The 25,986-nt window shown below is 47.2% G+C and overlaps 2 protein-coding genes and 1 non-coding gene across 12 annotated transcripts in view; all 3 read left to right on the forward strand.

Annotated features, from left to right (window-relative positions):
• Positions 1 to 423: 423 nt before the first annotated feature.
• Positions 424 to 14,897, forward strand: CWF19L1 (CWF19 like cell cycle control factor 1). The gene is made up of 14 exons (XM_054207098.1): positions 424 to 510; positions 690 to 774; positions 2,335 to 2,413; positions 3,169 to 3,270; positions 4,053 to 4,267; positions 5,318 to 5,436; positions 6,143 to 6,227; positions 7,094 to 7,234; positions 9,543 to 9,654; positions 11,284 to 11,363; positions 12,262 to 12,471; positions 13,946 to 14,065; positions 14,533 to 14,630; positions 14,747 to 14,897. The coding sequence occupies exons 1-14, from the start codon at positions 488 to 490 to the stop codon at positions 14,895 to 14,897; spliced, it is 1,620 nt and encodes a 539-aa protein (XP_054063073.1). The 5' UTR covers positions 424 to 487.
• On the forward strand, positions 13,640 to 13,779 carry LOC128912204 (small nucleolar RNA SNORA12). The gene has a single exon (XR_008467528.1). It is a non-coding gene; the product is annotated as a small nucleolar RNA SNORA12 (small nucleolar RNA).
• Positions 14,898 to 14,970: 73 nt separating the features above from the next.
• CHUK (component of inhibitor of nuclear factor kappa B kinase complex) overlaps positions 14,971 to 25,986 on the forward strand; it is a 42,930-nt gene continuing 31,914 nt past the window's right edge. For 5 of the 10 annotated variants that reach the window (XR_008467160.1, XM_054207092.1, XM_054207089.1 and 2 more), the window contains exons 1-6: positions 14,971 to 15,132; positions 15,212 to 15,306; positions 16,749 to 16,863; positions 20,909 to 20,978; positions 24,546 to 24,634; positions 25,323 to 25,412. Coding sequence is in view for 9 of the 10 variants with exons in the window: in XM_054207092.1 (XP_054063067.1) it covers positions 14,971 to 15,132; positions 15,212 to 15,306; positions 16,749 to 16,863; positions 20,909 to 20,978; positions 24,546 to 24,634; positions 25,323 to 25,412 (621 nt within the window). In the remaining variant the exon portion in view is untranslated. Of the gene's footprint in view, positions 15,133 to 15,211; positions 15,307 to 15,785; positions 16,101 to 16,748; positions 16,864 to 17,826; positions 18,020 to 20,908; positions 20,979 to 21,151; positions 21,223 to 22,121; positions 22,204 to 24,545; positions 24,635 to 25,322; positions 25,413 to 25,986 lie in introns of those variants that run through there. The other 5 variants (XM_054207094.1, XM_054207095.1, XM_054207093.1 and 2 more) reach the window with 5 other exon arrangements.

Consider the following 25,986-nt stretch of genomic DNA (forward strand, 5'->3'; position numbering starts at 1 on the left):
TTGATAAGCATTGGTGAGGTCCCCTCTCAGTCTTCTCTTCTCCAGGCTAAACAGCCCCAGGTCTCTCAGCCTTTCCTCATCAGAGAGCTGCTCCAGTCCCTTGATCATCTCGTAGCCCTTCACTGTCCCCTCTCCAGCAGTTCCTTGTCCTTCTTGAACTGGGGGGCCCAGAACTGGACACAGCACTGCAGATGTGGCCTCACCAGGGCAGAGCAGAGGGGGAGGGTGACCTCCCTCTACCTGCTGGCCACGCTCTTTTTAATGCCCCCCAGGATGTGGCCTTCTTGGCCACAAGGGCACATTGCTGCCCCATAGGCAACTTGTTGTCCACCAGGAGTCGCAAGTCGTCCTCTGTTCCCCGGAAGTGGGGGAACAAGAGGTTCCCCGCGCCCGGAAGTGGCGCCGGGCGGAGCATTTGTCGCGGCGCACCCGGAAGTGGCGTCAGGTTCCGGGCGCGGCGGCGTCTCTCAGGTTGAGCAGCTTCGTGATGGCCGCTGCACCTCTGCGTGTGTGAGTGTGACTGGAGGTGGAGAGGAAGAAGAAGAAGAAGGGGGTAGTAGGAGAAGGGGGGACAGGAGGAGGAGGAGGAGGAGAAGGATGGGGGGAGGAGGGGGGGGGAAGAAAGGGAGTAGGAGAAGGAGGGCGGTGGGGCTCTGGCCTCGCGGCTGCTGACACCCCCTGTCCCGCAGGCTGGCATGTGGCGACGTGGAGGGGCAACTGGAAGCTCTCTTCAGGCGAGTCCGGGCTATCCAGGGCAAGAGCGGCCACTTTGATGTAAGGCTTGGGGAGTGGATGGTATGGGTGGGGTTCCCGTGGGGGTGGCTGGGGGCAAGGAGCTTGCACAGGGTGATGCTGATCTAAAAAAGAGTGAAAAAGTCCACAAAATTGAGCGGCCGTGACGCGATGGCCTGCTCTGAAACCGTAGCAACAGGGAATAGGAAGCCTCTGACACAAAAAGCCCATAAGCATAAATAATCCAGTCTTGAAAGTTAGTCATTGTCCCAAGTGGAGCCCCAATGGAATAGAAAGTTGAATGGTAACCTGGTGGTAGCTGGTAGGATGAAGGTGTAGCCTCTAGTTACCTTAGATAATTCTAGTAATAAAATTACATCTCCAGGAGGAGATTTTACACGTAAGTGTAAGGCCACCTTGGCATAATGAGCCAGACAGGAATTGGGACATGCGCAAAGGATTTTTTTGTTATATAATTAGAAGTGATCAATCAGCTGTCTTGATGTGATTTTCCTTCGTTACCTTTTTGTATAGAAGACTCTGGATGTTTCCTAACAGGTGTGCTGCCTTTGCAAATTATTGCCTAGAACCCTATATGGCGCAGAACTGGAATAAAGCAAATATCTCAGCTCTGTCTGTGAATTGGGAGAAGCTCTTGGGTGGGTTTTGCACTGAGGAGGGTGTTGCTGCTGTTGTTGCCCCCCTCCTGAGCCGTGAACCCCTCCTCGTTCTGCTCGGGGTACGAAGGGGTACGTGGAGGGGGCTTTGCAGCCCCCTCAGCACTCCTTGCTCAGCAACAAAGTGTTGGGAGGAGCCATAACCTGTCGGCAGAAAGTGCGGAAGAGCAACTGTTGCCTTGTCGTATTTAAACCCGTTAATGTTGCTGTTACACGTTTAGTACTAGATGCAGATAAGGGCTATGAAAATGGTCAAGGGACAGGAGCACCTCTCTGATGAGGAAAGGCTGAGAGACCTGGGGCTGTTTAGCCTGCAGAAGACTGAGGGGTGATCTCATCAATGCTTATCAATATCTAAAGGGTGGGTGTCAGGAGGATGGGGCCAGACTCTTTTCGGTGGTGCCCAGCGACAGGACAAGGGGCAACAGGCACAAACTGGAACACGGGAAATTCCATCTCAACATGAGGAAAAACTTTCCTTTGAGGGTGCCAGAGCACTGGAAGAGGCTGCCTGGAGAGGCTATGGAGTCTCCTTCTCTGGAGATATTCAAACCCCACCTGGACACGTTCCTGTGCAACCTGCTCTGGGTGACCCTGCTTTGGGAGGGGGATTGGACTAGATGATCTCCAAAGGTCCCTTCCAATCCTGACCATTCTGGGATTCTGTGAAGGCCCAGTTGGATGGGGCTTTGAGCAACCTGGTCTAGTGGAAGGTGTCCCTGCCCATGGCAGGGGGTGTGGAGCTAGATGGTCTTTAAGGTCCCGTCCAACCCCAACCATTCTATGATAAACACAGAGGAACCTCTTCACCTTACCAAACAAAATGCTGTTGAAGCATGTCCCAGTATTGGGACAATACAGCATATTATGAAAATGTGGCGTGTGTTTTGTCTTTGGTCAAATTGCAACTCTTGCTTGTTTCTAGATGCTTTTGTGTGTTGGGAATTTTTTTGGCGCAACTTCAGAGGCAGAATGGGCAGAGTATCGCACAGGGGCCAAGAAAGGTAAGGAAGGCATTGTCACTCTGGGTATTGCACTATTTTGCAACCCAATTCACTGTCTCATTGCAATGTGTTTTTGAATTCAGAAGTTGCAGTTAAACAGTGTAATGTTAAAGCAGTTAAGATCTAGTGGGAAACCTCTACACAGGAGGGCAAGATGGGTTTGTTTCAAAATAAAACTAATTTCTGTCACGCTCTCAGACTCAGGAGCACAAAAATGCATGTGTCCAAGTTGCCCGCCCACGATTTGGGTGTCAAGGCCTGTGCCTGGATCATCTGGCCGGCGCTATTAGCACTGCTAGTAGAGACGCAGGCGCTGCTAATTGGTGTCAGGGTCTTCTCTGTCCTTGCCTGGATGTCTTACGGCTCCACTTCTGTTCCTATTAGTGCCTCCTTACATTTTCAGCGTGCAGGCTGCTGTGTGGAGCAATCCTTGTTTTCTCAACCCAGGTAGTCTGATAAGCTCCACATAGATGTTTACTGCAGTTTGGTCAGCAGGCTGTGGGATTCCAGCACACCTGCCAGTGTGTAGCCCTTTTGCCACTCCTGGTGCTTCCCTTACAGAAATTCCCGGTCATTCCCTGTTCACTGAATGAAAAACAGCAATAGTTTCCTTTTTAAGAAGGGAGAGCAGCAGCAGGTTGTTGGGGTGTGTAGGAATGGATAGGACCTGCTGCAATTCCTAGTAAATGTGGACTGAACTTGTGCTAATGTACTTGAATTAAAGCAGACTGAGTGCATGTCGTCCTCTTCCTCAGCTCCAATTCCAACCTACGTGCTTGGTGCTAATGACCAGAAGACCGTCAGCTATTTTCCAGATGTCAGTGGCTGCGAATTAGCTGAGAACATCACTTACTTAGGTAAGGGTGCAGGTGATTTGTGGTAAAGGATATGTATTGGCCCATTGTTGCTTTCATGAGGGTTTTCTGATATTCCCACTTCAAAGCCCTTCCTTTTACTGGAAGTTTTAAGGTGGCATTTCTTACTCCAGGTTTCAGACTGGAGTTGAACTGTATGTTGAAAGGCTGATACGATCTGCTATGGAAAATATGAAAGAGAACCCTGTTTTTTTTGTTGTTTTCTAACACCGAACTTGTCAAAAGGAATAGTGGTTGAAAGAGTCTGTTCTTTGAGAATATCTTATTCCCATAGCATGCCTGTCTTTGTATGGGCAAGGTTTCCTAATTGAAGTATGATTTTGCTGTGCTCTGAGGCTGTACTGGAGTAGCAGAGGTAAGAAGCGTCATCTTTAAAGATAATGAAGTTGTAGCAAAGCTAAAAGGAAAAACTACTTTCTTTCTAGAATGCAACCTGACAAAAACATAACAAGTAAAGGCACTTGCAGTTGGCTTTTTTTCACTCTGCCTTCATACTGAGCTTTTGATATGGATTGACTTTGGGGAAGCAAGATAGCAGTGAGGAGAGAAGACTGGGGGTTGTCTGAACAGACTCAAACAGGGTTTGAGTCATTGCACTAAAACATGTCTTTACCGCAATTTATGGGCATAGAAAATGAGCTGTCTGTAAGGACAGTTTCAATAGAATAAGGCAGGACTGCTGAATTTGGTCCTCTGTCTATGATGTGACTAAGAGATTACTCTCAGTGCCTACATTTCAAGTGTGTGCTTCTCTGTTAATGCAGGCCGTCGAGGTCTTTACAGCGGTGCTTCTGGACTGCAGATCGCATACCTGAGTGGCACCGAGTCCCAGGATGAGCCAGCTCCTGACTACAGTTTTAGCGCAAGGGATGTGTCAGAATTAAAAACATCTTTGTTATCAAACCCAGACTTCAAAGGTGTTGATATATTGCTGACGTCACCCTGGCCCAGAGATGTGGGGACTTTTGCCAACAGTGCAGTAAGTGCTCGGTTTTCTGGTGGAGTGGGTTTCCAGGTGGATTTAACAAAGCATTGTCTTTCTGCTTGCTTTGGCTATTTTGGCTATTGGGTCATCTCTGAATGCTTGAGAAAGCTAAAAGTAAAAAACGGACAGTGGATATTATGGTTCTTCAGAGAAGGACCATTGGGGAGGAGGATTTATGAAACTTCAGGGTGTTTTATCTGTCCCTGCCTGAAAAAGCAGAGTCAATAGCTTTCATCTGATCGCAAATGTTGCTCTGAATTTAGTTGGTTGCAGTTGCTGTGGAACGATGCTGGTAGTCTCTGGAGGGAGACAGGCACTAACCCACCCCCCGTTTTCTTGGGGGTGGGTTAGTGCCTGCCCAGCTGTCGCAATGAAGGGCTGTGACAGATGCCTGCCAGGTCAGGTCCCTGTGCTTTTACCGAAGATAACACGCTACAGGTGACAGATGTAGGCTGTTTCTGAACTTCTCTCTTTCCCTGCCCTTTTCCTTCTCTACTTCACTTCTCAGTCTAAGGCTAATGGAGAAAAGGCAGCACAAGAAGAGCCTTCACCCAAGGAAATGGTTGGAAGTCTGCTCTTTGGTTGTATTTTGTTTTGCTCTGACTTCTCGGGGATGGGAGTGGGATAAAATTATGCCTCCTAAGGGAACCTCAGAGCTTTCCTATTTGCTTGACTCATGCACTAAAGCTTTGGTACTCTCGGCATGTGGTCAAAACTTGTCTTAATGATTTGGACATCTGTTTGTGTTTTCCAAACTCACTCTGTGCTGCCCTGGCTTCACAGGACCAAGAGAAGGAAAACATGAGAAATGTGGATTGGTGAAACGAGTGGATGTAAACCCTGAGTACACAGAATGGAATAAATCAGTAGGCTCTGCTTGGCAATAAGAGATCAAGCCCTTTTGACTTTTTTTTTTTCCACTTCCAGGGAATGCCACCCACTATAGTCAGTCTCTACATTTCCAGCATGCAGTTCTGTATGAAACTGTTTCTTTTCACTAGTCTGACGCATTTTTTTAAATATAACTTGGTTTCTATTTTATAGGGAGAAATAGATACCAAGAAATGTGGCTCCAAGTTAGTATCTGATCTAGCTGCAAGTCTCAAACCAAGGTACCACTTTGCTGCCCTGGAGAAGGCCTATTATGAAAGACTTCCTTACAGGTTTGTAAGACCCTGTGAAATCTCATTTATTTTCTAATTAGAGTTCAATTTTTAAAGAACACAGGAGGACAACTTTAAAATAATTTTATGAATTCATCCAGCCCCGACATAAGGTCAAGATTGTTTCTCAGATGCATCTTATTACTGTAATTCCTGCTGTCTTGAAAACTGTGCCATTGCTGACAACCCTCTTCCCAGTACATTGCTGTGAATCTGATGCCAAATTAGTTGCCCTCAGGTGCGTTTAAACAGTATTCAGCTTAATTCAGGGGTGTATCTTTGAAAATGTATCATGGAAAAGCTTGTGTGGTGAAGAGAGTAGTGTCTTCAGTCATAACTTTGTATATAGAACGTGACTAGTAACATAAGGTAAGCGTCAGAACAACCTACGTGTAGAACTAAGGCTGTCATGTTAACGTTGGGTAAGATTATTATCCTTTCCGCAGGAAACACTTTAAAGTGTATAGCTGTTTTCAGACCAGTGAATTGTCCTCTCATCTCTGTATTTGGACTGCAATGAGATGCCATTTTGGTCTGTGCAGCTGTTTGCTGTTAGATCAGTCTGTCTGTCCTCAGCCCTCCTTGTTCTTGGCCGAAGACTGTGTGTGGCTGACATTCTGAGTAGCTTCATGGAGGACGTGTTGTTTTCCCACTGTCGTTTTCTATGTTGTATATGCCAGTACAATCAAGTTTTACTTCCTTACAGAAATCACACAGTGCTACAGGAGACCCCACAGCATGTGAGCAGGTTTATTGCACTTGCTGATGTTGGCAATACAAGCAAGAAAAAGGTACTGACACTCTTGAATCTTTCTTCTTTTCCCAAGTACAAGTAATAGGGCAGTAAGCCCAGCTTTGGCTAGCTAGAGGACAGTGTTGGTCCCTTAAAAGCTTGATTGAAGCGGAGGGATCTGTCTCACTTGAGTAATAGACACCATTTGCACATTACGTTAGAAGGGTAAGGGCTGCAAGATGTGCTCTGAGGCACTGTTGTTCTTCTCTCCCTGGTCAAATGGCATCTAGCTGTGAAGACAGCTGCAGAGGAAAGTGGTTAGAAAGCTGCCATTCCTTCCTCTTACCCAGCTGCCTTATGTATTTTCTGTTCACAGGCCTGCTTTAAGAAGGAAGCGAAATTCCAAAGGTTCCCATACACATCACTAAAAATTACTAACTTCTGGGATGGGAAGGGGCTGATTTGTTTTGTTGGGGTTTTTTTAAGCTGTTTCTTTTCTCCTCTTAAGAAAGTTACAGAATATTGGTATAGAAGGACAGGTTGCTAGTGGTTAAGAAGGCATAGGAACCAGGCCTGGTAACAAAAAAAAGGTCCAGGAGTTCTGTACAGAAAGAATACCTGGAAACAGGCAAGGATCAAGGTTGTTTTCTTTTTCAAGTAGGATACACTGCTGCTTTTCAAACAGGTCTTTCCTTAATCTGGAATGAGGAAGCACTCCATAAACTCTTGGTTGTATGGGGTGGGAGACTAGCACAGGGAGTGTGTTTTTCATGTCCTGCCTTAGCTTAAACGCTGACTTGCTGAGTTCTTGCAGTGCTAAATCATGTGTTGCCATTTCAGGATGGCTTAGTTCACAACCAATGTCTTCAGAGTTGCAGTCATAGCAAAAGTTTCTTGCATTTGAGCCATCTGTCTTTTTTCTAGTATCTGTACGCCTTCAGCATTACGCCGATGAGCTTGATGGACCCTGCAGAGCTGGTGAAACAGCCACAGGATGTCACCGAAAATCCATACCAAAAATCACGGAAGGAAGCTCAGAAGACCAAAGCACGCCTGTGTGCAGAGGTAGCTGCTGCCTTCTTCCCCATGTGCGCACTCTGTTTTCACTCTCTGTGTTTAGCGAGCTTAGAACAGTGTTCAGCTTTAACCGTGGAATATTTCTGTCCAAAAAACTTCGGGGGTCTGCATAAACCATTTGCATCAACCAAATTGTATAAATGCAATGCATGGGAATTTATTACAATTTATTACAATTTGCTGCATCGCCAACAGGATGGCCGGCAGGTCGATGGAGGGGATTTTGCCCCTCTACTCTGCTCTGGTGTGACCCCACCTACAGTGCTGCCTCCAGCACTGGGCCCCCAACATAAGAAGATCACGGACCTGTTGGAGCGGGTCTAGAGGAGGCCACGGAGATGATTAGAGGCCTGGAGCCCCTCTGCTGTGAGGACAGGCTGAGAGAGCTGGGTTTGTTCAGGCTGGAGAAGAGAAGGCTCCGGAGAGACCTTGTAGCAGCCTTTCAGTACTTAAAGGGGGCCTACAAGAAAGACGGGGACAAACTTTTTAGTAGGGTCTTTAGCGACAGGACAAGGGTAATGGCTTTAAACTAAAAGAGGAGAGATTTAGACTAGATATAAGGAATATATTTTTTACGCTGAGGGTGGTGAAACACTGTCCCAGGTTGCCCAGAGGGGCGGTAGATGCCCCATCCCTGGAGACATTCAAGGCCAGGTTGGACGGGGCTCTGAGCAACCTGATCTAGTTGAAGGTGTCCCTGCTTACTGCAGGGAGGTTGGACTAGGTGACCTTTAAAGGTCCCTTTCAATGCAAACCATTCTGTGCTTCTTCCTGCAGGTCTGCATGGTGATGTTGTAGTTAGATCTACTTGCTTCTCAGGCCTGTCCCTTACGGGCGCCTCAGCACACATGGTCTTATTTTTTCTAAGCTTGTAGGTTACAAATTAGTCCTTTGCAGTTGGCCCCCAGTTTTCTCCCTTAGACTGCTGGCTACTCAGATGCTACTTTCTTTGATGTTGCATTTCCATTGTATCCTTCAGTGCTGGTGAGCTAGCTTTTGGGTGCCCTTGTGTGGTTGGTTTTTTTTTTTTTTCTCGAGTGTCTGTCAAGTTACCAGTTCCATGCTCCTTTACAGATCAGTTGCTTGTCACCTGAGGGCAGAAACGTTCCTTCCTGGGGCCTGAACACTCAGGTGTTGGTGTCAGAAGATTTGAAATTGCCAGCTTCGTAATTTTGATCATTAGACAAGTGGATTGTGTTCATCAGTGTAGAGACTCGGATTGTTTCCCTGTGCAGAGCACGTTTTGCCCTCTGAGCATTGTGGGATACTCCGCTAATGTGGACACAGAATAGCAATGCCTGTATATCTTAATGTAATGGAGAGAAACTAAATCGGGAAATCATTGGCAGGGGGGGAAAATACTCAGCCTGAAGTTAGTCTTGACTTGGACTTTGCTGGAACAGTGTGTCAGGTAGGAAGTGCAAGCGCTGGTCTCCAGCCTTTCTCCCTGGAGCATGCATGCATGCAGAGTGAAGGGCTGGCTCCTTCCAGCTGACAGCGTGGGTGGGCATGAGGGCAACAGGCACCTCCCAACCCCTTTAGCTGTGACAGCCTCCCTGTCCCCATCTGAGACTTGCTGTTGTGTTAAACCCCTGGCAGTAAGGCTTTAAGTAGACCAAACAGTCCATCACTTGATGGAAGCAAAAGTTCTCGTGCCTTTGAGCTTCAATATCCGATTGGAGACAGGCGCGAAAGCTTGTGAAGTTTACTGGGAAAACTGCTTCCGCTGCACATGCTGGTTCTTCCAGCATGGGTTACATTTTAGACTGCAGTTGTGCTCCCATGTGGAAGCCAAGCTAAGCTGGTGTGAGCAGCCCTGCTCTTTTGCTGTCATCTTCCCAAATGCTTTCCTCTGCATCATTAAAGCCTTCTAATGGCATTTTGCCATACATGACAACTTAGTCAAGTGGTTTCAGCCTCTCTGGGAGTCTGTTGAGAAGTTAACATCTCCAGGAAATACAGACGTTCTTTTGGCAATGGCTGTCAAGTGAAAATGAGATTTGAATAATCCATAAAATCAAGCAATTCTGAATGTGCAGCATAAGGCTAAATAGGAGAATGTGGCAATTTGGGGCGGCTCTCCCAGAATTTTTTCCCTGGCTGAGGCGGCATATCCAGGCAGGCAAAGTTGGCTGTGTTTCTAGGAGAGGTCAATTCATTCTGTTCCAGGATATTGATGCTTTTGCTGTTGTTCGAAGGTAGTGATACACCTCTTCAGGAAAAGGCAAATTCTTGTATGTACTGTGACTCTCTATGATGCAGTTGTAATGGGCTTCGGTTTTCATTTTCTAAACAGGAAGAACCAGCTTGTCAGTTTTTCTTTGATTTGAACAAGCATCAGGGAAAGAAACGTCCCTCAGATGGGAAAGAGACAGGGAACTCCCAACCTAAGCAAGCCAAAAAACCCCGTAAGTATGCAGATACTTTTTTCCTGAGTTCTTCCCTTGAGGCATTGAAACATCTCGCTCTTCATTTTTCTCAAGCTGTTGAGCTGTATATGTCAGCTTGACAACACGCTCTGTTGCTATCCTAGACACTGTGGGAGTACAGAGTAACGAAGGGTCCCTTGTTTCCTACAAACCTGACAATAGGTGACTGAAAAGTCAAAAGGATAGTTCAAAAGGTAGTTGGGTCTGTGGTGGTTGCGGTTGGGCTGATGCTGTTTACCCTCTGAACATGACAACAGGCACTTTCACAAAGCGGCACGTTTCCATTCAGAGAGACTGCGAGATCACGGTGCTGATGTGTTCTTGAAGCACGGCTTCGGGTGTTCTGTGCTGTGACTTCGCAAAGTATAAATGAACTGGGAAGGGAGGAAGCTCTTCTGTTACCTCTGAATTTCTGTGCTGTAAATCTCATTAGAGTTTGTCTGACTTTAAGAAACTGAAATGAAATCTTTAAGGAGCATGACTTCCCATTGGCAGTGTTATTGCAAGCCTCTATCTTTAGAAATGTTGGTCTTGGTTATAAAGAAATTCGGGCTTAAAATGCAAGTGTAGGTGTCAGCCTCCCCTTTAGTTTCTGTGAAAGCTATTCTCACTCCCAGCGGGTAAGAAGACATTCTTCTAAAATGCCTCTGGTGGATAAAGTCTGGTTGCCTTTGTTACATGAGACTAAGTTGTTTGGTTTTTATCTATTAGATTTCCAAACTCTTTGCACAGTCCTTGCACATAACAGGTCTACAGGATAAATTACTGTATGCTAAAATGAGCACATTGTCATTGCAGAAGCACAACTGGCTGTAATGGCAGTCAGTTTTGAAGAAAGAATACATGTGGGTTTTCTTGTTTTCCCCCATCACTTCTGTAGGACAGCGTGCCATTGTGCATATTCATATAACTTCCAAAACTTTCTGGAGTCTGGTATCATGAGAAGAGAACCTTGTTACACTGTTTTGCTCAGAAATTAATCCCAGAATTGGACATTTGGTTTTCTGTGGTTCTTGGGAGAGCCGCCTCATGTTTATTGCATTTGCAAAGCTGCTTGTCTAATCCTGTACGCAGCCTGCAGAGGAGGTAAATACAGCGTTTCGCCCTAAGGAGAGGGCCTAGCTTATCAATCCCATCGACTTGTCTTAAAGGTCAGCTCAGGTATCGCAATTTGGGTATGAATTCAGGTGTTTTGAGTGTGATGAACAGGCCAGAACTGACAGGTGTGTTTGGCAGCATCTGTCCTTGTCTGTACCTACGCAGTAATTTTACCTCGTTTTGATTTGTTTAAATTCGCTGGTGCTTTCCTATTAGTGAGCTATAACCTCTAAATCCTAGAATTAGTGCTCTTCCATTAAGTTAGAGCACTCGATGGGAATGGCAGTCAGCAAGGGCGTGATTGCTGCCACCTCCTCTCTTGCTGGAATTTCCCAGAGGCACCAGTTCTCTGACCAGATCTGCTTCCAGGAGCTGTGTCTTTCTGACATCTTCAGCACTTTATCAACTGGGAAATGTGGCTGGAAAATAACAGCTCTTCCAGATCTTGTTCCATTCCTTGTTCTGACAAATAAGCCTTGTGCTAACGCTTGTTTCTCTCTCCCCATAAAGCACAGCCCACGGGGCCCTGCTGGTTCTGCCTGGCCAGCCCAGACGTTGAGAAGCACTTGGTTGTTAGTATTGGCACACACGTAAGTACCTGTAGCATGGTCTTTGCTACGTGGTGGCAGAATCATGCTACGATACAGCAATATAAAATATCATTCTCCAATTTTAAATCTTAGAAAAACCCTAACAAACTTGATTTGAAGCTGACTCTCAGTTTCATTTTCAGTTTCTTCATATCTCCCCTACAAAAGACAAAAGTATATAGAAAGTTCTTTAAAAAATGAAGCAGTTTTGCTCCAGCAGCAGAACTGGATGACAGTGTCAGAACACTTTTTGCTGTGCCAGCCCTCGTGGTTTGCTTATGTTACCATCTGGCAGAACTTTCCCAGTGTTAACTCAGTGTAAACTGGGACCTGCTTTGGCTACAGGATGCACTGTCTGGAGTTATGCCAGATCTCCCTGGGATGACTGGTTCCGGTTTTATTCTATATATGTTCCGTTTTATTATATATAGATTAAACAGAATATAAGATAGCTTTAAAGCTGACATCTCAAAGTACATCTTGGAGATCAGTTCTCTCATTGATATATTCACTTTGCTTGACGTTATTGTTCCTGTATAGCATAATCCACTTATGGATTAATTAAAAAGCTGTTCACAACTTTCAAGTGGATTTTTTTGTCATAGTAAGAAATTCTAGCCACAGTGGTGAAGTTCACTCAGACGCTTTCCTGCAGACAAGGCATTCTCTGGCATTCAAGAGTGTTGGGGTTTTTTTTGTCCTTCGGCAGGCCCTCTCTCTTTCTCATTCTTCTAATAATTAATAAATTGCTAAAAAACAAAACAAGTCAGACTTTCCTGTTCCTGAGGCAGAATCAGTAGGCGGGGGGATACTCGGAATATGGTCAGAGAGTACATTTCCACAGCATGGTAAGTGTGTGTTGCTCACAGTGTAACTGGTGTGTATTGTTTCACTCTAGTGCTATCTCGCCCTGGCCAAAGGTGGCTTACTGCCTGATCACGTCTTGATTTTGCCTATTGGCCACTATCAGTCGGTGGTGGACTTGTCTTCAGAGGTGGTGGAAGAAGTGACCAAGTACAAGTCTGCCCTAAAGGAATTTTTCAGAAGCAAGGGAAAGAGATATGTCCTGTTTGAAAGAAACTACAGGAGTCAGCATCTGCAGTTACAGGTATGGTTTTAGTGGCACCCTGGGAGAATAAAATTCTCTGCAAATGAAGGGAAAGAGAAGGCTCACCTTCAAAATTCTCTCTTTTGTCTATGCCTTCCCAGAGTATGGAGAGAAGTTGTCCTACCTACAGATGGAGCCAGAGCAAAAATAAAACTGGTTTCCATGCACTGGTACAAGTTAGGGGTTAACCTGCTGGAAAGCAGATCTGTGGAGAGGAACCTGGGACTCCTGGTGGACACCATGAGGCAGCAGATGTGCCCTTGTGGCCAAGAAGGCCAATGGTCTCCTGGGGGGCATTAAAAAGAGTGTGGCCAGCAGGTGGAGGGAGGTTACCCTCCCCCTCTGCTCTGCCCTGGTGAGGCCACATCTGGAGTGCTGTGTCCAGTTCTGGGCTCCCCAGTTCAAGAAGGACAGGGAACTGCTGGAGAGAGTCCAGTGAAGGGCTAGGAGATGATCAAGGGACTGGAGCAGCTCTCTGATGAGGAAAGGCTGAGAGACCTGGGGCTGTTTAGCCTGGAGAAGAGAAGACTGAGAGGGGACCTCACCAATGCTTATCAATATCTAAAGGGTGGGTGTCAGGAGGATGGGGCCAGACTCTTTTCAGTGGTGCCCGGCGACAGGACAAGGGGCAACAGGCACAAACTGGAACACAGGGAATCCCATCTCAACATGAGGAAAAACTTTCCTTTGAGGGTGCCAGAGCACTGGAAGAGGCTGCCTGGAGAGGCTGTGGAGTCTCCTTCTCTGGAGACATTCAAACCCCACCTGGATGCGTTCCTGTCCAACCTGCTCTGGGTGACCCTGCTTTGGGAGGGGGATTGGACTAGATGATCTCCAAAGGTCCTTTCCAACCCCTAACATTCTGTGATTCCGTGCCAGGTCTGTCACAGTCCTTTAACTCTTCCTGTTACAGCAGCACAGCATTGGTTGTGCTGAGTGGGTGCGGAACACTTTGCCCTGCATGGAACTGATTAAAAAGCCCACAGGGTTTTCAGATAAGACGTTGCTCTGACTCCCAGTTGTCTCACGCTGGCAGGTGAACCGCGGTGCTTGCATTTGTAGGCTGAAATCTAAAGATATCTGCAGAACTCTGGTCATTGTCTACCGGTACCAGCCCTTTTGATTTGCTTTTTATTTCTGTCCTTGTGTGTCAAATCGTTTAGTGGTTTATTGTGGTGGTTTCTGTATTTGGCAGATCTGTCGCTATAGCAGAGCGGCCTTAAACTACCACAGAGATCAGAATGGAGAAGGCTGTGCTGAGAACTTTTTCAAGCTTTTGGTTTTCAGCCTTTTTCAGCTCCTACAGAAAAAAATCTCATAAGTTTAAGCCTGTACAGATGGGTGCATGCCTGTCTTGTTTGATGACGCTGAGTAGTACTGAGGAGCATACCAGCTCCAGTGATGGACTGATCGCTTTCTGCAAGTGGGTTCATTTTGTCTCTTCTTTTACGGAAACGTTGTCCTCCATCTCTAGGTGATTCCTGTCCCGTTGGACCACTGCACCCCCAAAGACATTAAAGAGTCCTTTATTGCACAGGCACAGGAACAGCAGATTGAATTAGTAGAAATCCCAGAACACTCAGATATCACGCAAGTATGAGACAAGATTTCACCTGTTGAATTTATTCTCCCTCTGTCCCATCTTGGGTGGTGGTGTGCCTCTGAGGTCCCTTGTTGTTGCTGTTAAGAGGCAGAACGTTGAGGACTTGATTTGTGCCAGATGTGTTCTGCTGCAGGCAAAGTTCCCGCAAACACCAGACGCGTGGCTGATCTGAAAATGATTCCAGCTGTGCCTAGGGCTTGCTGGATTCATTCCTTCTGATACCGAACACCAACCCTCCTTCAGTGCTGTGGCACGGAAGGAGGCAGTTTTGGGTTCTCTTGGATGAGAATTTGCAAGAAAATCTTCCTGTTGTATCAGAGAAATCGTGGAATGTCAGAGAAATGACATAACATCCCTGCCTCTCCCCTCCGTTACTCCTTCACTTCCCTTCCCTTTACTCCCCCCTTACCCCTCTGCCTTTCCCCTTCCTTACCACCGCTCCTCGCGTCTCCCCCCAGGTGGTGCAGCCGGGAACCCCCTACTTCTACGTGGAGCTGGACACGGGGGAGAAGCTCTTCCACCGCATCCGCGGCCGCTTCCCGCTCCACTTCGGCAGGTCGGAGCCTTCCCTTTCCCTTCCCCTTCCCTTTCCCTTTCCCTTTCCCTCTGCCGCTCCGCCTCGCTGACGTCATGCGTGACGCAGTGTGGTGACGCGGTGCGCGCTCCTCGCAGGGCGGTGCTGGCGAGTCCGGCGCTGCTGGCGCTGCCGCAGAAGGCCGACTGGCGGCGGTGCGCGGCCGGGCGGGCGGCGGAGGAGGAGGCGGCGCAGGCCCGCGCCTTCCGCCGTGACTTCCAGCCCTTCGACTTCTCCCTCCGGGACTGACGGCGGCGATCGGGCGCGGGGTGACGCGGAAATAAAGGCGGAGGAACCGGTAGCACCGAGTGGCTGCGGCGCAATGGAGCGGGGCGCCAACCCCGCCGGGCCCGGAGGCGGCGCGGAGCGGGCCCCCGGCGGGGCGGCCTTGCGGGGGCAGCCGGCGGGCGGCTGCGGGCCCTGGGAGATGCGGGACCGCCTGGGGACCGGCGGCTTCGGCAACGTCTGTCTCTACCAGCACCAGGTGGGGCCGGGCGGCGGGGAGGGCCGGGGCGGGCAGGGCTGGGCCCAGCCCGGGCGGCTGACGGCGCTGTGTCCCGTAGGACTCGGGCGACCGGGTGGCCATCAAGTCCTGCCGGTTGGAGCTCAGCGTCAAGAACAAGGACCGCTGGTGCCACGAGATCGACATCATGAAGAAGTGAGTGAGGAGGGAGACGGCACGGCCCGGGCAGCCAGGGGACAGTCCCCGGACCAGCCGGGCTGAGGCACTGGGGCGTTGGGACAGCCAGTCCCCGGACCAGCCGGGCTGAGGGTCTGCAGTGGTTTATCTGTCGTCACAAGATGTCCAGGTGGTTCTGCTGTGCTGTACTAGCTGATGCCTTGGCTTGGGACCTAGCGACATCCCAAGCCTCTGCGCTTTCTTGCTGCCTGGGCTCTTTGTCCATCCCCCAGTGATACCTAAATTCCTCCAAACTCCCAACACACGGTGCACTGAGTTTTCACGTGGTGATGTGAGAACACCAGCGTATTCCTGTGCTGTGCAGCACATTCCTCTTTGATGTAGCATCTGGGGAGCTAGGAATTGCTTTTTTTTCTGTCACGCTCCCACAGGTACAGGGTAATGTCTCCTAACGCTTTCTCGTAAGAAACTATGCTGACCACTGTCCCTCTCTCTAGCATGTCATTCTGATATTCCTGTGAACCACAGCTGGCCAGGTTTGTCATCATGGATGTGAGCGCGGTCTCATACAGTTGTTCCCTCGTCCTGAGAATTCCTCGTCCCTTTTTGAGAGAGATCCTGGAGTGTCAAATGCTCCATCGCGCTGGTGGGAGCAGGGATTCTGCTTGGTTTTGTTCTGAGTTGTCCTCACCGAGGCCTGCAGCGAGCCTGCTGCATAGAGCTTTACTGAGCTCCTACTGTGCCGCCTTGTTACCCTCACCTGGCTGTATGCACTAATGTTGGAGGAAACCACTTGGAGGCAACCTGCGTTTGTAAGTCAGAGCTTGGTGATTGCTGTTCCCATTGGCATTTTCACTCTATACGTTTTCTGAATACAAGCACTAAGCTGCACAGCTACAGCTACTCTTGTGGTGGCTTCCAGAGGTGTACACAGAAGTAATTTGTCTTCACTTCCTTCTGGATGTGTCTTTTATTCCCAAGAAGAATGTGTATGAGAGACAGTGAGGAAACAACTGTGGGAATTCACAATTAATTCCTCCCCGTGTATGTGGATTTCACCTGCCTGCTCCTACCTCCCTAGTGCAGTTACACAAGTGTTAGTGGATTCCTGTGAAACCCTTGGGCCAGGAGGAAACTGTCCCCATATGCTGAAACAGAGACAGAATATGTGACAACTTTGCCAGGAATGTGCAGGAATCCAGAACTTGAGCATGGCTCTCCATTATCTAAGTCCTGTGCCTTGACTTTGAAATGTTGATTCTGCTCATTGCTGGCTTGTGTATTCCCAAAACATAGATTTTATGTATTTCAATACTGGTAGGGACCAGCTGAAGAGTGTACTTCTCAGCAAAGGGAACAGAAATTATACCTGAAACATAAAACGTGAGTGGTTGACAGTCTGTTGGCTCATTCTTCCAAAAGAGGAGTCAGACTTTTCATTCATCTTTCCATGTGCTTAGGTTGAACCATCCCAACGTAGTAAGAGCCTGTGAAGTTCCTGAGGAGATGAACTTCCTCGTTAACGATGTTCCTCTTCTGGCAATGGAATATTGTTCAGGAGGTGACCTCCGGAAGGTAGTGTCTGCTTTGCTTTGCAATATTTAGCAAAATAAGGTGGGGTTAATGGTGTTTGACTGTGGTTGTCTGTGAAACCATGTATGTTCTGTGGTGCTTTTTCTTTTTAGGTACTAATGCGGGGAAAGTAAATGTGAAGGGGAAAAAAACCGTGCATGGGAAATGAGGCTTGTGTTTTTGAAACCAGAGGACAGGGAACAATCCAAGGGCAGATACTCTTTTATCATGAAGCAGCGTGTCCTTTCATGGATTTGCTTTAGCATTAATACAGCTAGATACTTGCGCCTGGCATGTTTGGCTTTCATAGAATCATAGAAAGGTTTAGGTTGGAAGGGACCTTAAAGACCATCTAGTTCCAACCCCCCTGCCCTGGGCCTGGACACCTCCCACCAGACCAGGTTGCTGAAAGCCCCATTGAACCTGGTCTCGAACGCCTCCAGGGGTGGGACATCCACAGCTTCTCTGGGCAACCTGTTCCACTGTCTCACGGCCCTCACAGTAAAGAATTTCTTCCTAATATCTAATCTAAATTTCCCCCTTTCAGTTTAAAACCATTCCCCCTCATCCTGTCACTGCACTCTCTGATAAAAGAGTCCCTCCGCAGCTTTCCTGTAGATGCTTTAGGTACTGAAAGGCCGCTATAAGGTCTCCCCGGAGCCTTCTCTTCCCCAGGTTGAACAACCCCAACTCCCTCAGCCTGTCCTGACAGCAGAGGTGCTCCAGCCCTCTGATGATCTTCATGGCCCTCCTTTGGAGGGTCCATGTCTCCTGTGCTGAGGGCCCTGGAGCTGGAGGCAGCACTGCAAGGGGGTCTCACCAGAGCAGAGCTGAAGGGCACAATCCCCTCCCTCACGCTGCTGGACACACTGCTTTTGATGCAGCCTTTACTGCAATGTGTCTGTGTTTGGAGTCTGATCTGGTTTTGATTGATGTGTATTCAGTGTTGTATTGCTCTTGGCACAGGGAAGGATCCTTTTGGTACTGGACTGGGGCCTCCAGGCCTTCAGAGACTTTGCTGTATTCTGCTGAAGTGGGAACTGGCCTTCTGCAAAGCAGTGACAGCCAAGAGTTCCCCAGGCAGCGGCCGCATGGCCCGATAGAGTTTATGCTCCCTTTCCGCTGCAGCTGGATTCAGAAGGCAGCAGTTTGTATAGAGGTGAAGAAGCTAAGCCCTTTTGATTAAGTTTTGCTTGAAAATCACCTCATCTAAGTGGTCCGGAAGCTCATTTTTCAGCAGTTGGTTTTTTTTTTTTTTTACCAGTGTTAAGTAGAGTAACATGAGCAGATGTTGAATGCAATAGCAGCTACTGTATCCGTAACTTACTAAGCCTCATTTTATATTGTTGAGTTGTTAAAACAGTAGGGACAATTTGAAGAGACAGTTTTAAGGTTGGCAATGAAAGGAAGTGGGTATATATGAAAAAAACATTTGGATGTTGCAAACACATGTAGCTGCCTGTGTTCTCGGTGATACTTGGATGTTGTTTTTTGCAGTAAAAGTTCTGAGACTGTTTGAAGGTAAATAGGAGACCTTGGCCAAGAAATTTGGGGTTACATTGGCTCTACTTGCAATGCAGTACTTGATAATTTAATTTCTAATGAATCCTTAGATGCTGGGGCTGTTTACGAAGTAATATGCTTCATTTCATTTGATCACATGTAATGCTGTGTCCCTTAAAGAAGAGAAAAAAAAAGATGCATATTTTTTAATTTCTGATCCTGCTCTTCTTTAAACATTTCTCTTACACTCACTTGGCATCATTGGTGTTTTGCACCACTGTTAATTTCTCATTGCACATCTGCAATCTTCTATAAAGCCTGGAAAAGGATCTGCTTCTGTCTATGGACCGCACACATTTTTATGCTTGTGCTCTTTCAGGGCGGTGTTGTGGGCTCTGAGCTTGATTTCTGACTTTGCCCTTCTCCTCCTTTCTTGTTCAGCACGTTGACCTAGAACTTAAGGAGTGAGATGCTTAAGTCTGGCTTCTCCACCATAGAGGCTTGACTGCTGGTTTTGCCTGAAGTGTGGAAAGCAGGCAAAGATGTGAGGGTACATCATGGGAGGGGTGGCTGTAGTGCAGAGGTGTACCTCGGTCATTTATAAAAACCTTCCATGTAGTGATGAAAAAAATCAGATCACATGTTGATTGGCATATGTGGGAAATTGCTGAAGCTACTTATTGACAGATCAGTAAGACAGTGATTAGGAGGGGGATTCCTCCAGTGATTCTACCATACTTTTTGCTAGGGGAGAGAAGTTCAGGGCAAGGGAGAGGAGAGATGAAGAAGCACTTTAGAGTGGAGGCAGGCTTGAGAGTTCAGGTCATGGTCCATCCAGTGATCCACAGCCAATGCTCTGCTTTTTAGCTCAGGATGAATGAGGTGGACGACCTAGGAGCCAGCGTGCTGAAGTGTCAAGCAGCTTCTTCTCATTGTGGGAGGGCAGTCAGAAAGGAGGCTACGTCCCAAGGCAGAGCTAGACAGCGATTGAGCACTCTGAGCAGAAGACGGTGATTTTTGTGGAGTGGGGCAGCCTGTGGCAATAGCACTGTTATTGGAGAACATGCACTTCGCTGGTTTTAAGGTGGCTGCCTGTGACGTGGGTGGCTGGTACTGTGCCTTGGACCCTGCAGGGCTCAGGCAGCGTTGGTGACTATGAAGGTGGCTGCATAGTGTTTGGCAGCCTCTTGCAGCAGGGGCTGATACCTGGGTTGCTTTTCCATAGCGTGGGGTATCACTTGGCTAGACGACATGGAGAAAAACAGGCTATGTTACAGTCATAGAATCATAGAACGGTTTGGGTTGAAAGAGATCTTACAGATCATCCATCCAGTTCCACCCCCCTGCCCTGGGCAGGGACACCTCCCACTAGACCAGGCTGCTCAAAGCCCCATCCAGCCTGGCCTTGAACACCTCCAGGGATGGGGCAGCCACAGCTTCTCTGGGCAACCTGGGCCAGGGGCTCATTACCCTCAGAATGAAAATTTTCTTCCTAATGCCTAATCTAGATCTACTCTCTTTCAGTTTGAAGCCATTACCTGTCACTACATGCCCTTGTAAAAAGTCCCTCTCCAGCTTTCTTGTAGGCCCCCTTGAGATACTGGAAAGCTGCTATAAGGTCTCCCTGAAGCCTTCTCTTCTCCAGGCTGAACAACCCCAACTCTCTCAGCCTGTCCTCATAGGAGACGTCCTCCAGCCCTCTGATGATCTTCGTGGCCTCCTCTGGACCCACTCCAACAGGTCCATGTCCTTGCAGTGATCTTCTCTTCTGTGGCTTGCACTGAATTTCAGGGTTAGTCTGTTGGTTTCCCTTCTCATTCTTTTGTCATTGACCGATGTTTGAAAGCCAGGGGCTTAGATGTGCATCCGTTCCTTTTGCTTTTTGTCACGCAGTTTATTTTCCTCACTGGAAAGTTGTTCTTCCAAGCAGCAGTCCTGCTCCAGGGAGATTTAGACTATATATAAGGAATAAATTTTTTACAGTGAGGGTGATGAAACACTGGCACAGGTTGCCCAGAGAGGTGGTAGATGCCCCATCCCTGGAAACATTTATGGCCAGGTTGGATGGGGCTCTGAGCAACCCGATCTAGTTGAAGGTGTCCCTGCTCATTGCAGAGAAGGTTGACCTTTAACGGTCCCTTTCAACCCAAATCATTCTATGATTTGGAGTGTTCCCAAATCCCATCAACCCAAACTTCAGCAGATGAGAAATAAGCAAATTCCAGGAGCCTCAGGATCCCTGTTGCCTGCTGGCCCTGCTTGCATGTCTTGCCTGTTTGCTTTATGATGTCTTTCATGCTTTTGTGGTATTATTCTAAAAGCCCAAATCTTCTTTTCAACCCTATCTCTGTGCAATGAATTTTCATTTTGTCTGAGTTGTTTTCTTTTCCCCCCATGCTTTTATTTCACAAAGCAAACTACCTTATTCAACTAGTGTTATATTCGAGCTGCGCTGTTTTCTGTCCTGTCAGCAGGGGATGGAAGATGTTGTTCATGACTGGTAACTGTTGCACTGTGGGTCTAAACACCTTTTTCTTTACTGCAGTTGCTAAACAAACCAGAAAACTGCTGCGGACTTAAGGAAAGTCAAATACTTTCTCTGCTTAGCGACATTGGTATGTACTCTAATGCCTTCCTCCTGTCTTGTTTTTTGTTTTTTGGGGGGGGGGGGGGGCGGGTTATTATGTGTAATGGCATTTTGATTTTTCAGGTGACCCTGAAAAGGGGACTAAGGAGAACAGGGTGTTAAATCCGATTTCTGTTCCAGTGGATGGACTTGGTATCCCCTGCTGATCCCAGAGACAAGAAGCTTGCACTAATGGCATGCTTGTGGAATGGGATTGGAAAAGCTGTATAGGGGTCGGTTTTATGTAGCTATGACCTTAACGTTTTGTTTTGTTAATGGTCATGGTTTCCTGTTCAGACCCTGTTTCTATTCATGGCTCTGGAGTTGCCAAACTGCATGTCACTTGAAGGAAAGTAATATTTACAAGCGAAGAAACAAAAACCAACATGAGAAATGCCAAAGCTGCCCTGTGGCTTCTCTGTGTAGGGTTTGCGTCATAGGAGGGAAATTCTGTTTGTTCAAGGTGACAGTACAGAGGAGATGATAAACCGGAGGGCATAGCAGAAGAGGAAGCCAACCATGCTGTGGCTAGTCCAGCAATCTTCTGCCTAATGATTTGCTCTCAACTGAGGGTTAATTAGGTAGGTGATCCCCAAATAAGTGTCCCTGAATGTTGAGAAGCTTCTTGTTTTGGAAGAGCATTTCTGTTGGTCTGCATTAGAGTTGTAGCTAGCAGAGTGATGGAGATCACTGTCTCCTTTACTCAGCACTGGGGAGCTACATCTGGATACAGTTGTCCACATCTGGCCCCAAGTTCCAAAGGGGCATGGAGGTCCTGGCAAGGCCTTGCAAAGGCTGCCCAGGGCCTGGAGCACTTGACCCACCAGCATATGGGCTTGTTGAGACGGGCCGCAGGGAGGCTGAGGAGGGCCTGTAGCCTGTGGCTACAGCAAGGGCACGTGCAAAGGTGATGGATGGGATGAAAGTGTACTTGGTGAGCAGCGTAACAAGGGGCACCAGCCCTGTGTTGCACCATGGGAGGCTGAAGCGCGAGGTTGGAGAAGAAACCTTTCCCACTAACACTCTTGTGATGTGCTGTGCGTGGTCCTAGGGAAGTCCCAAAGCAGCCTACAGGGCAGCAGAGTGATGACAAGGTGAGAATGAGCCAGACATCACCTTGTTCTGCAGTCAGAAGGTGTCTGATATAATGTGGATTTCAGATTCTGCAGTGTGGAAAGGGAGCAGACAGCAGATGTGTACAGGAGTAGCCCAAGGTGAGAGCACTGCTCATAAGGAGCAAGTTAATTAGATACCTTTGGGTGCCTTCTTTAAAGACATTTATTAAGGCTGTAGTAATCCATGGAAATCACTGTGTGACACAAACTTGATGGGTCTCCAGAAGTGTTTCATCAAATATTTCATTTTTAAAACTGTTGAGCTTTAGCTTGCTTTATGCCAAATCCATGACCACTAAGAGCAAGCACTGCGAGAAAATTAAAAGATGTGAGACTTGAAACTGGCCTTCCTGTCCATCACGAAGTGCCTGGCTTCTTGGACAGCCTGGAGAGAACAAATCATCTGATGGAGGGTTGTGCCTACACATGGTTTCTCTAGCAAGTAGGCTTTCCAGGAGAGCTCCTCAATAGAGTGTATGGGTTTCTTAGTTCTCTTACAGACAGCCTGTCTCTACTTGTAGGAATGGAGCTGGTTTTGGTGTGAGAAAGCATTTTGGATATATTGGCCTGGGCTTCTGTTACTTTCAGTGCTCAGAGGGCTTGCAGTTGAGGTCCCGGAATCAAGTACAGCTCTGCATTCCTTCATCCTTGTTCCCCTTCCACCTGCAGAACAGGGTCTGTTGTCTTTGTAAGAAGTTGAATGTCTTTGGCATGTCTTTGGCAAAGACTTAACAATGCAGTGGAGAAGAAATGCAAGTTAGAAGCTGTTAATTATATAAATGATTGGTAAATCGGGGAAGGTTGGGGACTTTCTCCCTGATGGAAGAAATTGTTTGAACTGTGGACAAGGCATGTTGGTTGAATTTCTCTTAAAATAATCCTGTAATGAATTTATAGTCATTGCTGGTTAGAAGTAGTGTTTACACAATGTGCAGTCAGAATAGGAAAATTTAAAATACCCCATGACGGAGGTGAGAAAATAAAATACCTGCCTTGGCCTTTCATGGGACCTTTGCTTTTATTTCCACTTGCAATCTCCAAGGTTGAAAAATAATGACTTAAAAAACCAAATCAAACAAACTTTGAAAGTCCCGTTTTGTCTGTGGCTACGTCCTCTGGCAGGCATTTGCTTGATAATCTTTCATTTAGCAGCCAGTGCTGTTATTTGCGTAAATCTGTAGTGAATTTTTCCCTTACTGCCGGCAAGATTTCTCTTGTTTCTCCTTGCTGTTGTTAGTGGCTCCACAGTCCCCTCAAGGCAGTTCAAGTGTGGACCATCGCCACAAGGCAAAGTCCTGCTCTTTGTCTTTTCTTGGGCGCATGCTCCCATTCCTTCTCCTATTGCAGCCACTCTCGTACCCAGCTGAGGAGCAGGTTCTGTAAACCAGCCTGGCTAAAAATGGATTTTTATTTTTATTTTCTGTAGTAGTTTCCAGCTACCAAGTTTCCAGTAGTTTCCAGTCCCAAGATCAAGCTCATCATGTGGTGCCATAAAATGCTAGTGCTGCCATAAAATGCTTGTGCTGCCATAGAATTTGTGTCTGGGAAAGGAGAATTTGGGAACCTGTGTTCCATCTGGGGACAGCCCCCACATAGATTGGCTTAAAGCAATTGTGGAGTTTCATTTTTCACGGTGGGAGGGACAGAAGTGGTCCTCTTTTGAGTGCATTAGGCCCCCACCAGCAGAGGGGAAGCCTTGCATTTCTAAGTTCAAGTGTTGCTAATACTGACCTGGGTGTCGCTGGGGGCACCTCGGTCAGCTGCTCCACATGGTGTTAACTAGACCCTGACCAGGAATTATTTTTTAACGCCAGCCACGCATCTGCTTCGTCGCAGCTGAACAGTCCCTTCCCTGATGGGCTGGTTTGTATTGTGGCGCTTTGGCAGACTAGAAGCTCTATCAGCCGCTATTTGGCAGTAGTTTTAGGTCAAAGGGAACCTCGACTTGTTTCATTTGCCTAATTAATTTCAGTGTTTCCTTTCATCAGCACCTTGCATGATGTGCTCACATATATAAATAGATCTTTTCGTTCTCCTCTGTTAATTTAGCAAGATCTTAGGCTAGAGGACATGCAGAGCTGTTTCAAGCTGCCGACACATTTTGGAGACCCGTTTTGCTTGTCTGTGCGCTGTGTTTCATTTTGTAACTACAGTTTGAGAAGAATTTGCCTGCCTTCTCCCTTGCCTGTAAGATGTGACTTGTGATTATGCCACAAGGTCTAAACTCTGTAGCAACCCCCATTTCTGCAGAGCAGAGTAAAGGGAGCTAGTTCAGTTCTAGCATAAATCTGACAGATCTCTTAAGTCAATCGTTCTTAATGGTGCTTTAAAATGCAAATGTATTGATGTCAATCCCAATGTCAGAAATATTAGATTTTTATCATGTGTATCTTTAATCAATGTGAGTTTCTTTTCTATTAAATCAAATGTGTGTCTTTCAGGGTCTGGTATTCAGTATTTGCATGAAAACAGAATTATACACAGAGATTTAAAGCCTGAAAATATTGTTCTTCAGGATGAAGGTGGGAAGGTAAGTCAAGTGGCCTCTGTCAGTGGCGTTCCCACTGTCATTTCTGGAAGCTGTCATAAGCTTTGTCTTACCTGAGAGAAATAAAAGAGAACAAGTAGTTTGGGGCATTGAACTTGGCTGAAAGCTCAGCTGTGAATTCACTAAAAGTTTACATCTTCTTGAAGACACAATCCTGTTTTGCTTATTTTTAAATCCTTGTCATTAAAACCAAGCAACTTCTGCTTCCTTTCCAGAAGGAACAGAATCTGAATGATATAAGATTGTAGTGTATCCCTGTGTTTGTGGCTTTGAGGGCTGCATGTAAAATCAGGCTAGTTACGAGAGTCGGCCTGATGGATTTCTCAGTGAAAATTGTTTTATCTATTGTTACTCTTCAAACAAATAGCTTTCAATTCCCAAATAAAAAGTTAGGTACCCCGCTTGGCCAAGGTGTAACTGGCAAGCTGCTTTAAATAAAGTCGAGTCTAAGTTGAGATAGGTGGACAACGCCAGCTTACATGGTGAAACCGCATGTTTTAACACCATGTAACATGTTGACGCTTCGCTATGGACTTTCCCCAGAATTTCCATTCTGGCTTTCCTCTTCTTGAGTGTATGCTGTGGGTGTCACTGCACAGATTTTGGGTTGTTTGTTGTGGGTTTTTTGTCTGAATTTGCTTTTCTGATGAACTGTTTAAACTGTCTACAGATTGTTCACAAAATAATAGACCTGGGATACGCAAAGGATCTGGATCAAGGAAGTTTATGCACTTCATTTGTTGGAACATTACAATATTTGGTAAGACTTGGGTTTTTTTCATGTGTACAAGTGGTATCAACACATTTTGTAGAATCACAGAAGTATTTGTGAGAAGAAACCTATGGAAGTCCCTTGTCCAGCCTCCCGCTTACAGCGGGACTGTCCCCAGCAATAGGTCAGGGCAGCCATGGCTTGGTCCAGCCAACCCCTGAAACCTCCAAAAATGGAGATCCCACACCTTCCTGGGGACTTGTCCCAAGGGTGTTCCCTCTCCAGGGAAAGAAGTGTTTCCTGGTGTCCAACCTGAACCTTCCAGGTGGTGATCTGGGGCCATCGCCCCTCATTGCATCACCTGTGACTTCCAAGATGAGTTGGCCCTCACCATCCCCTCCATGCCTTCGTGCACCATGGTCGGGAGCCGCTCTCAGCCTGCCTCCCCACAGCCAGACCCAACAAGCCCAGCTCCCTCCCATCTCCTCCTGGGTTGGATGCTCCAGGCCACCATGGCAGCCCATCTCCACTGTGGGGCTGCATCAGGGTCCCCACAGTGCTCTGGAACTGGGGTCCACACCTAGATGCAGCTTTGTTTCTTCAGCAATGCAAGAAAATACAT

Source organism: Rissa tridactyla, chromosome 6, assembly GCF_028500815.1.
Source record: "Rissa tridactyla isolate bRisTri1 chromosome 6, bRisTri1.patW.cur.20221130, whole genome shotgun sequence".
Taxonomy (NCBI): domain Eukaryota; kingdom Metazoa; phylum Chordata; class Aves; order Charadriiformes; family Laridae; genus Rissa; species Rissa tridactyla.

Coding starts and splice junctions, on each gene's coding strand:
- CWF19L1 (XM_054207098.1), top strand. CDS start 488: ATGGCCGCTGCACCTCTGCGTGT. Junction 6,228..7,093: donor GCAATACAAGCAAGAAAAAG/GTACTGACACTC, acceptor TCTTTTTTCTAG/TATCTGTACGCCTTCAGCAT. Junction 14,066..14,532: donor AACACTCAGATATCACGCAA/GTATGAGACAAG, acceptor GTCTCCCCCCAG/GTGGTGCAGCCGGGAACCCC.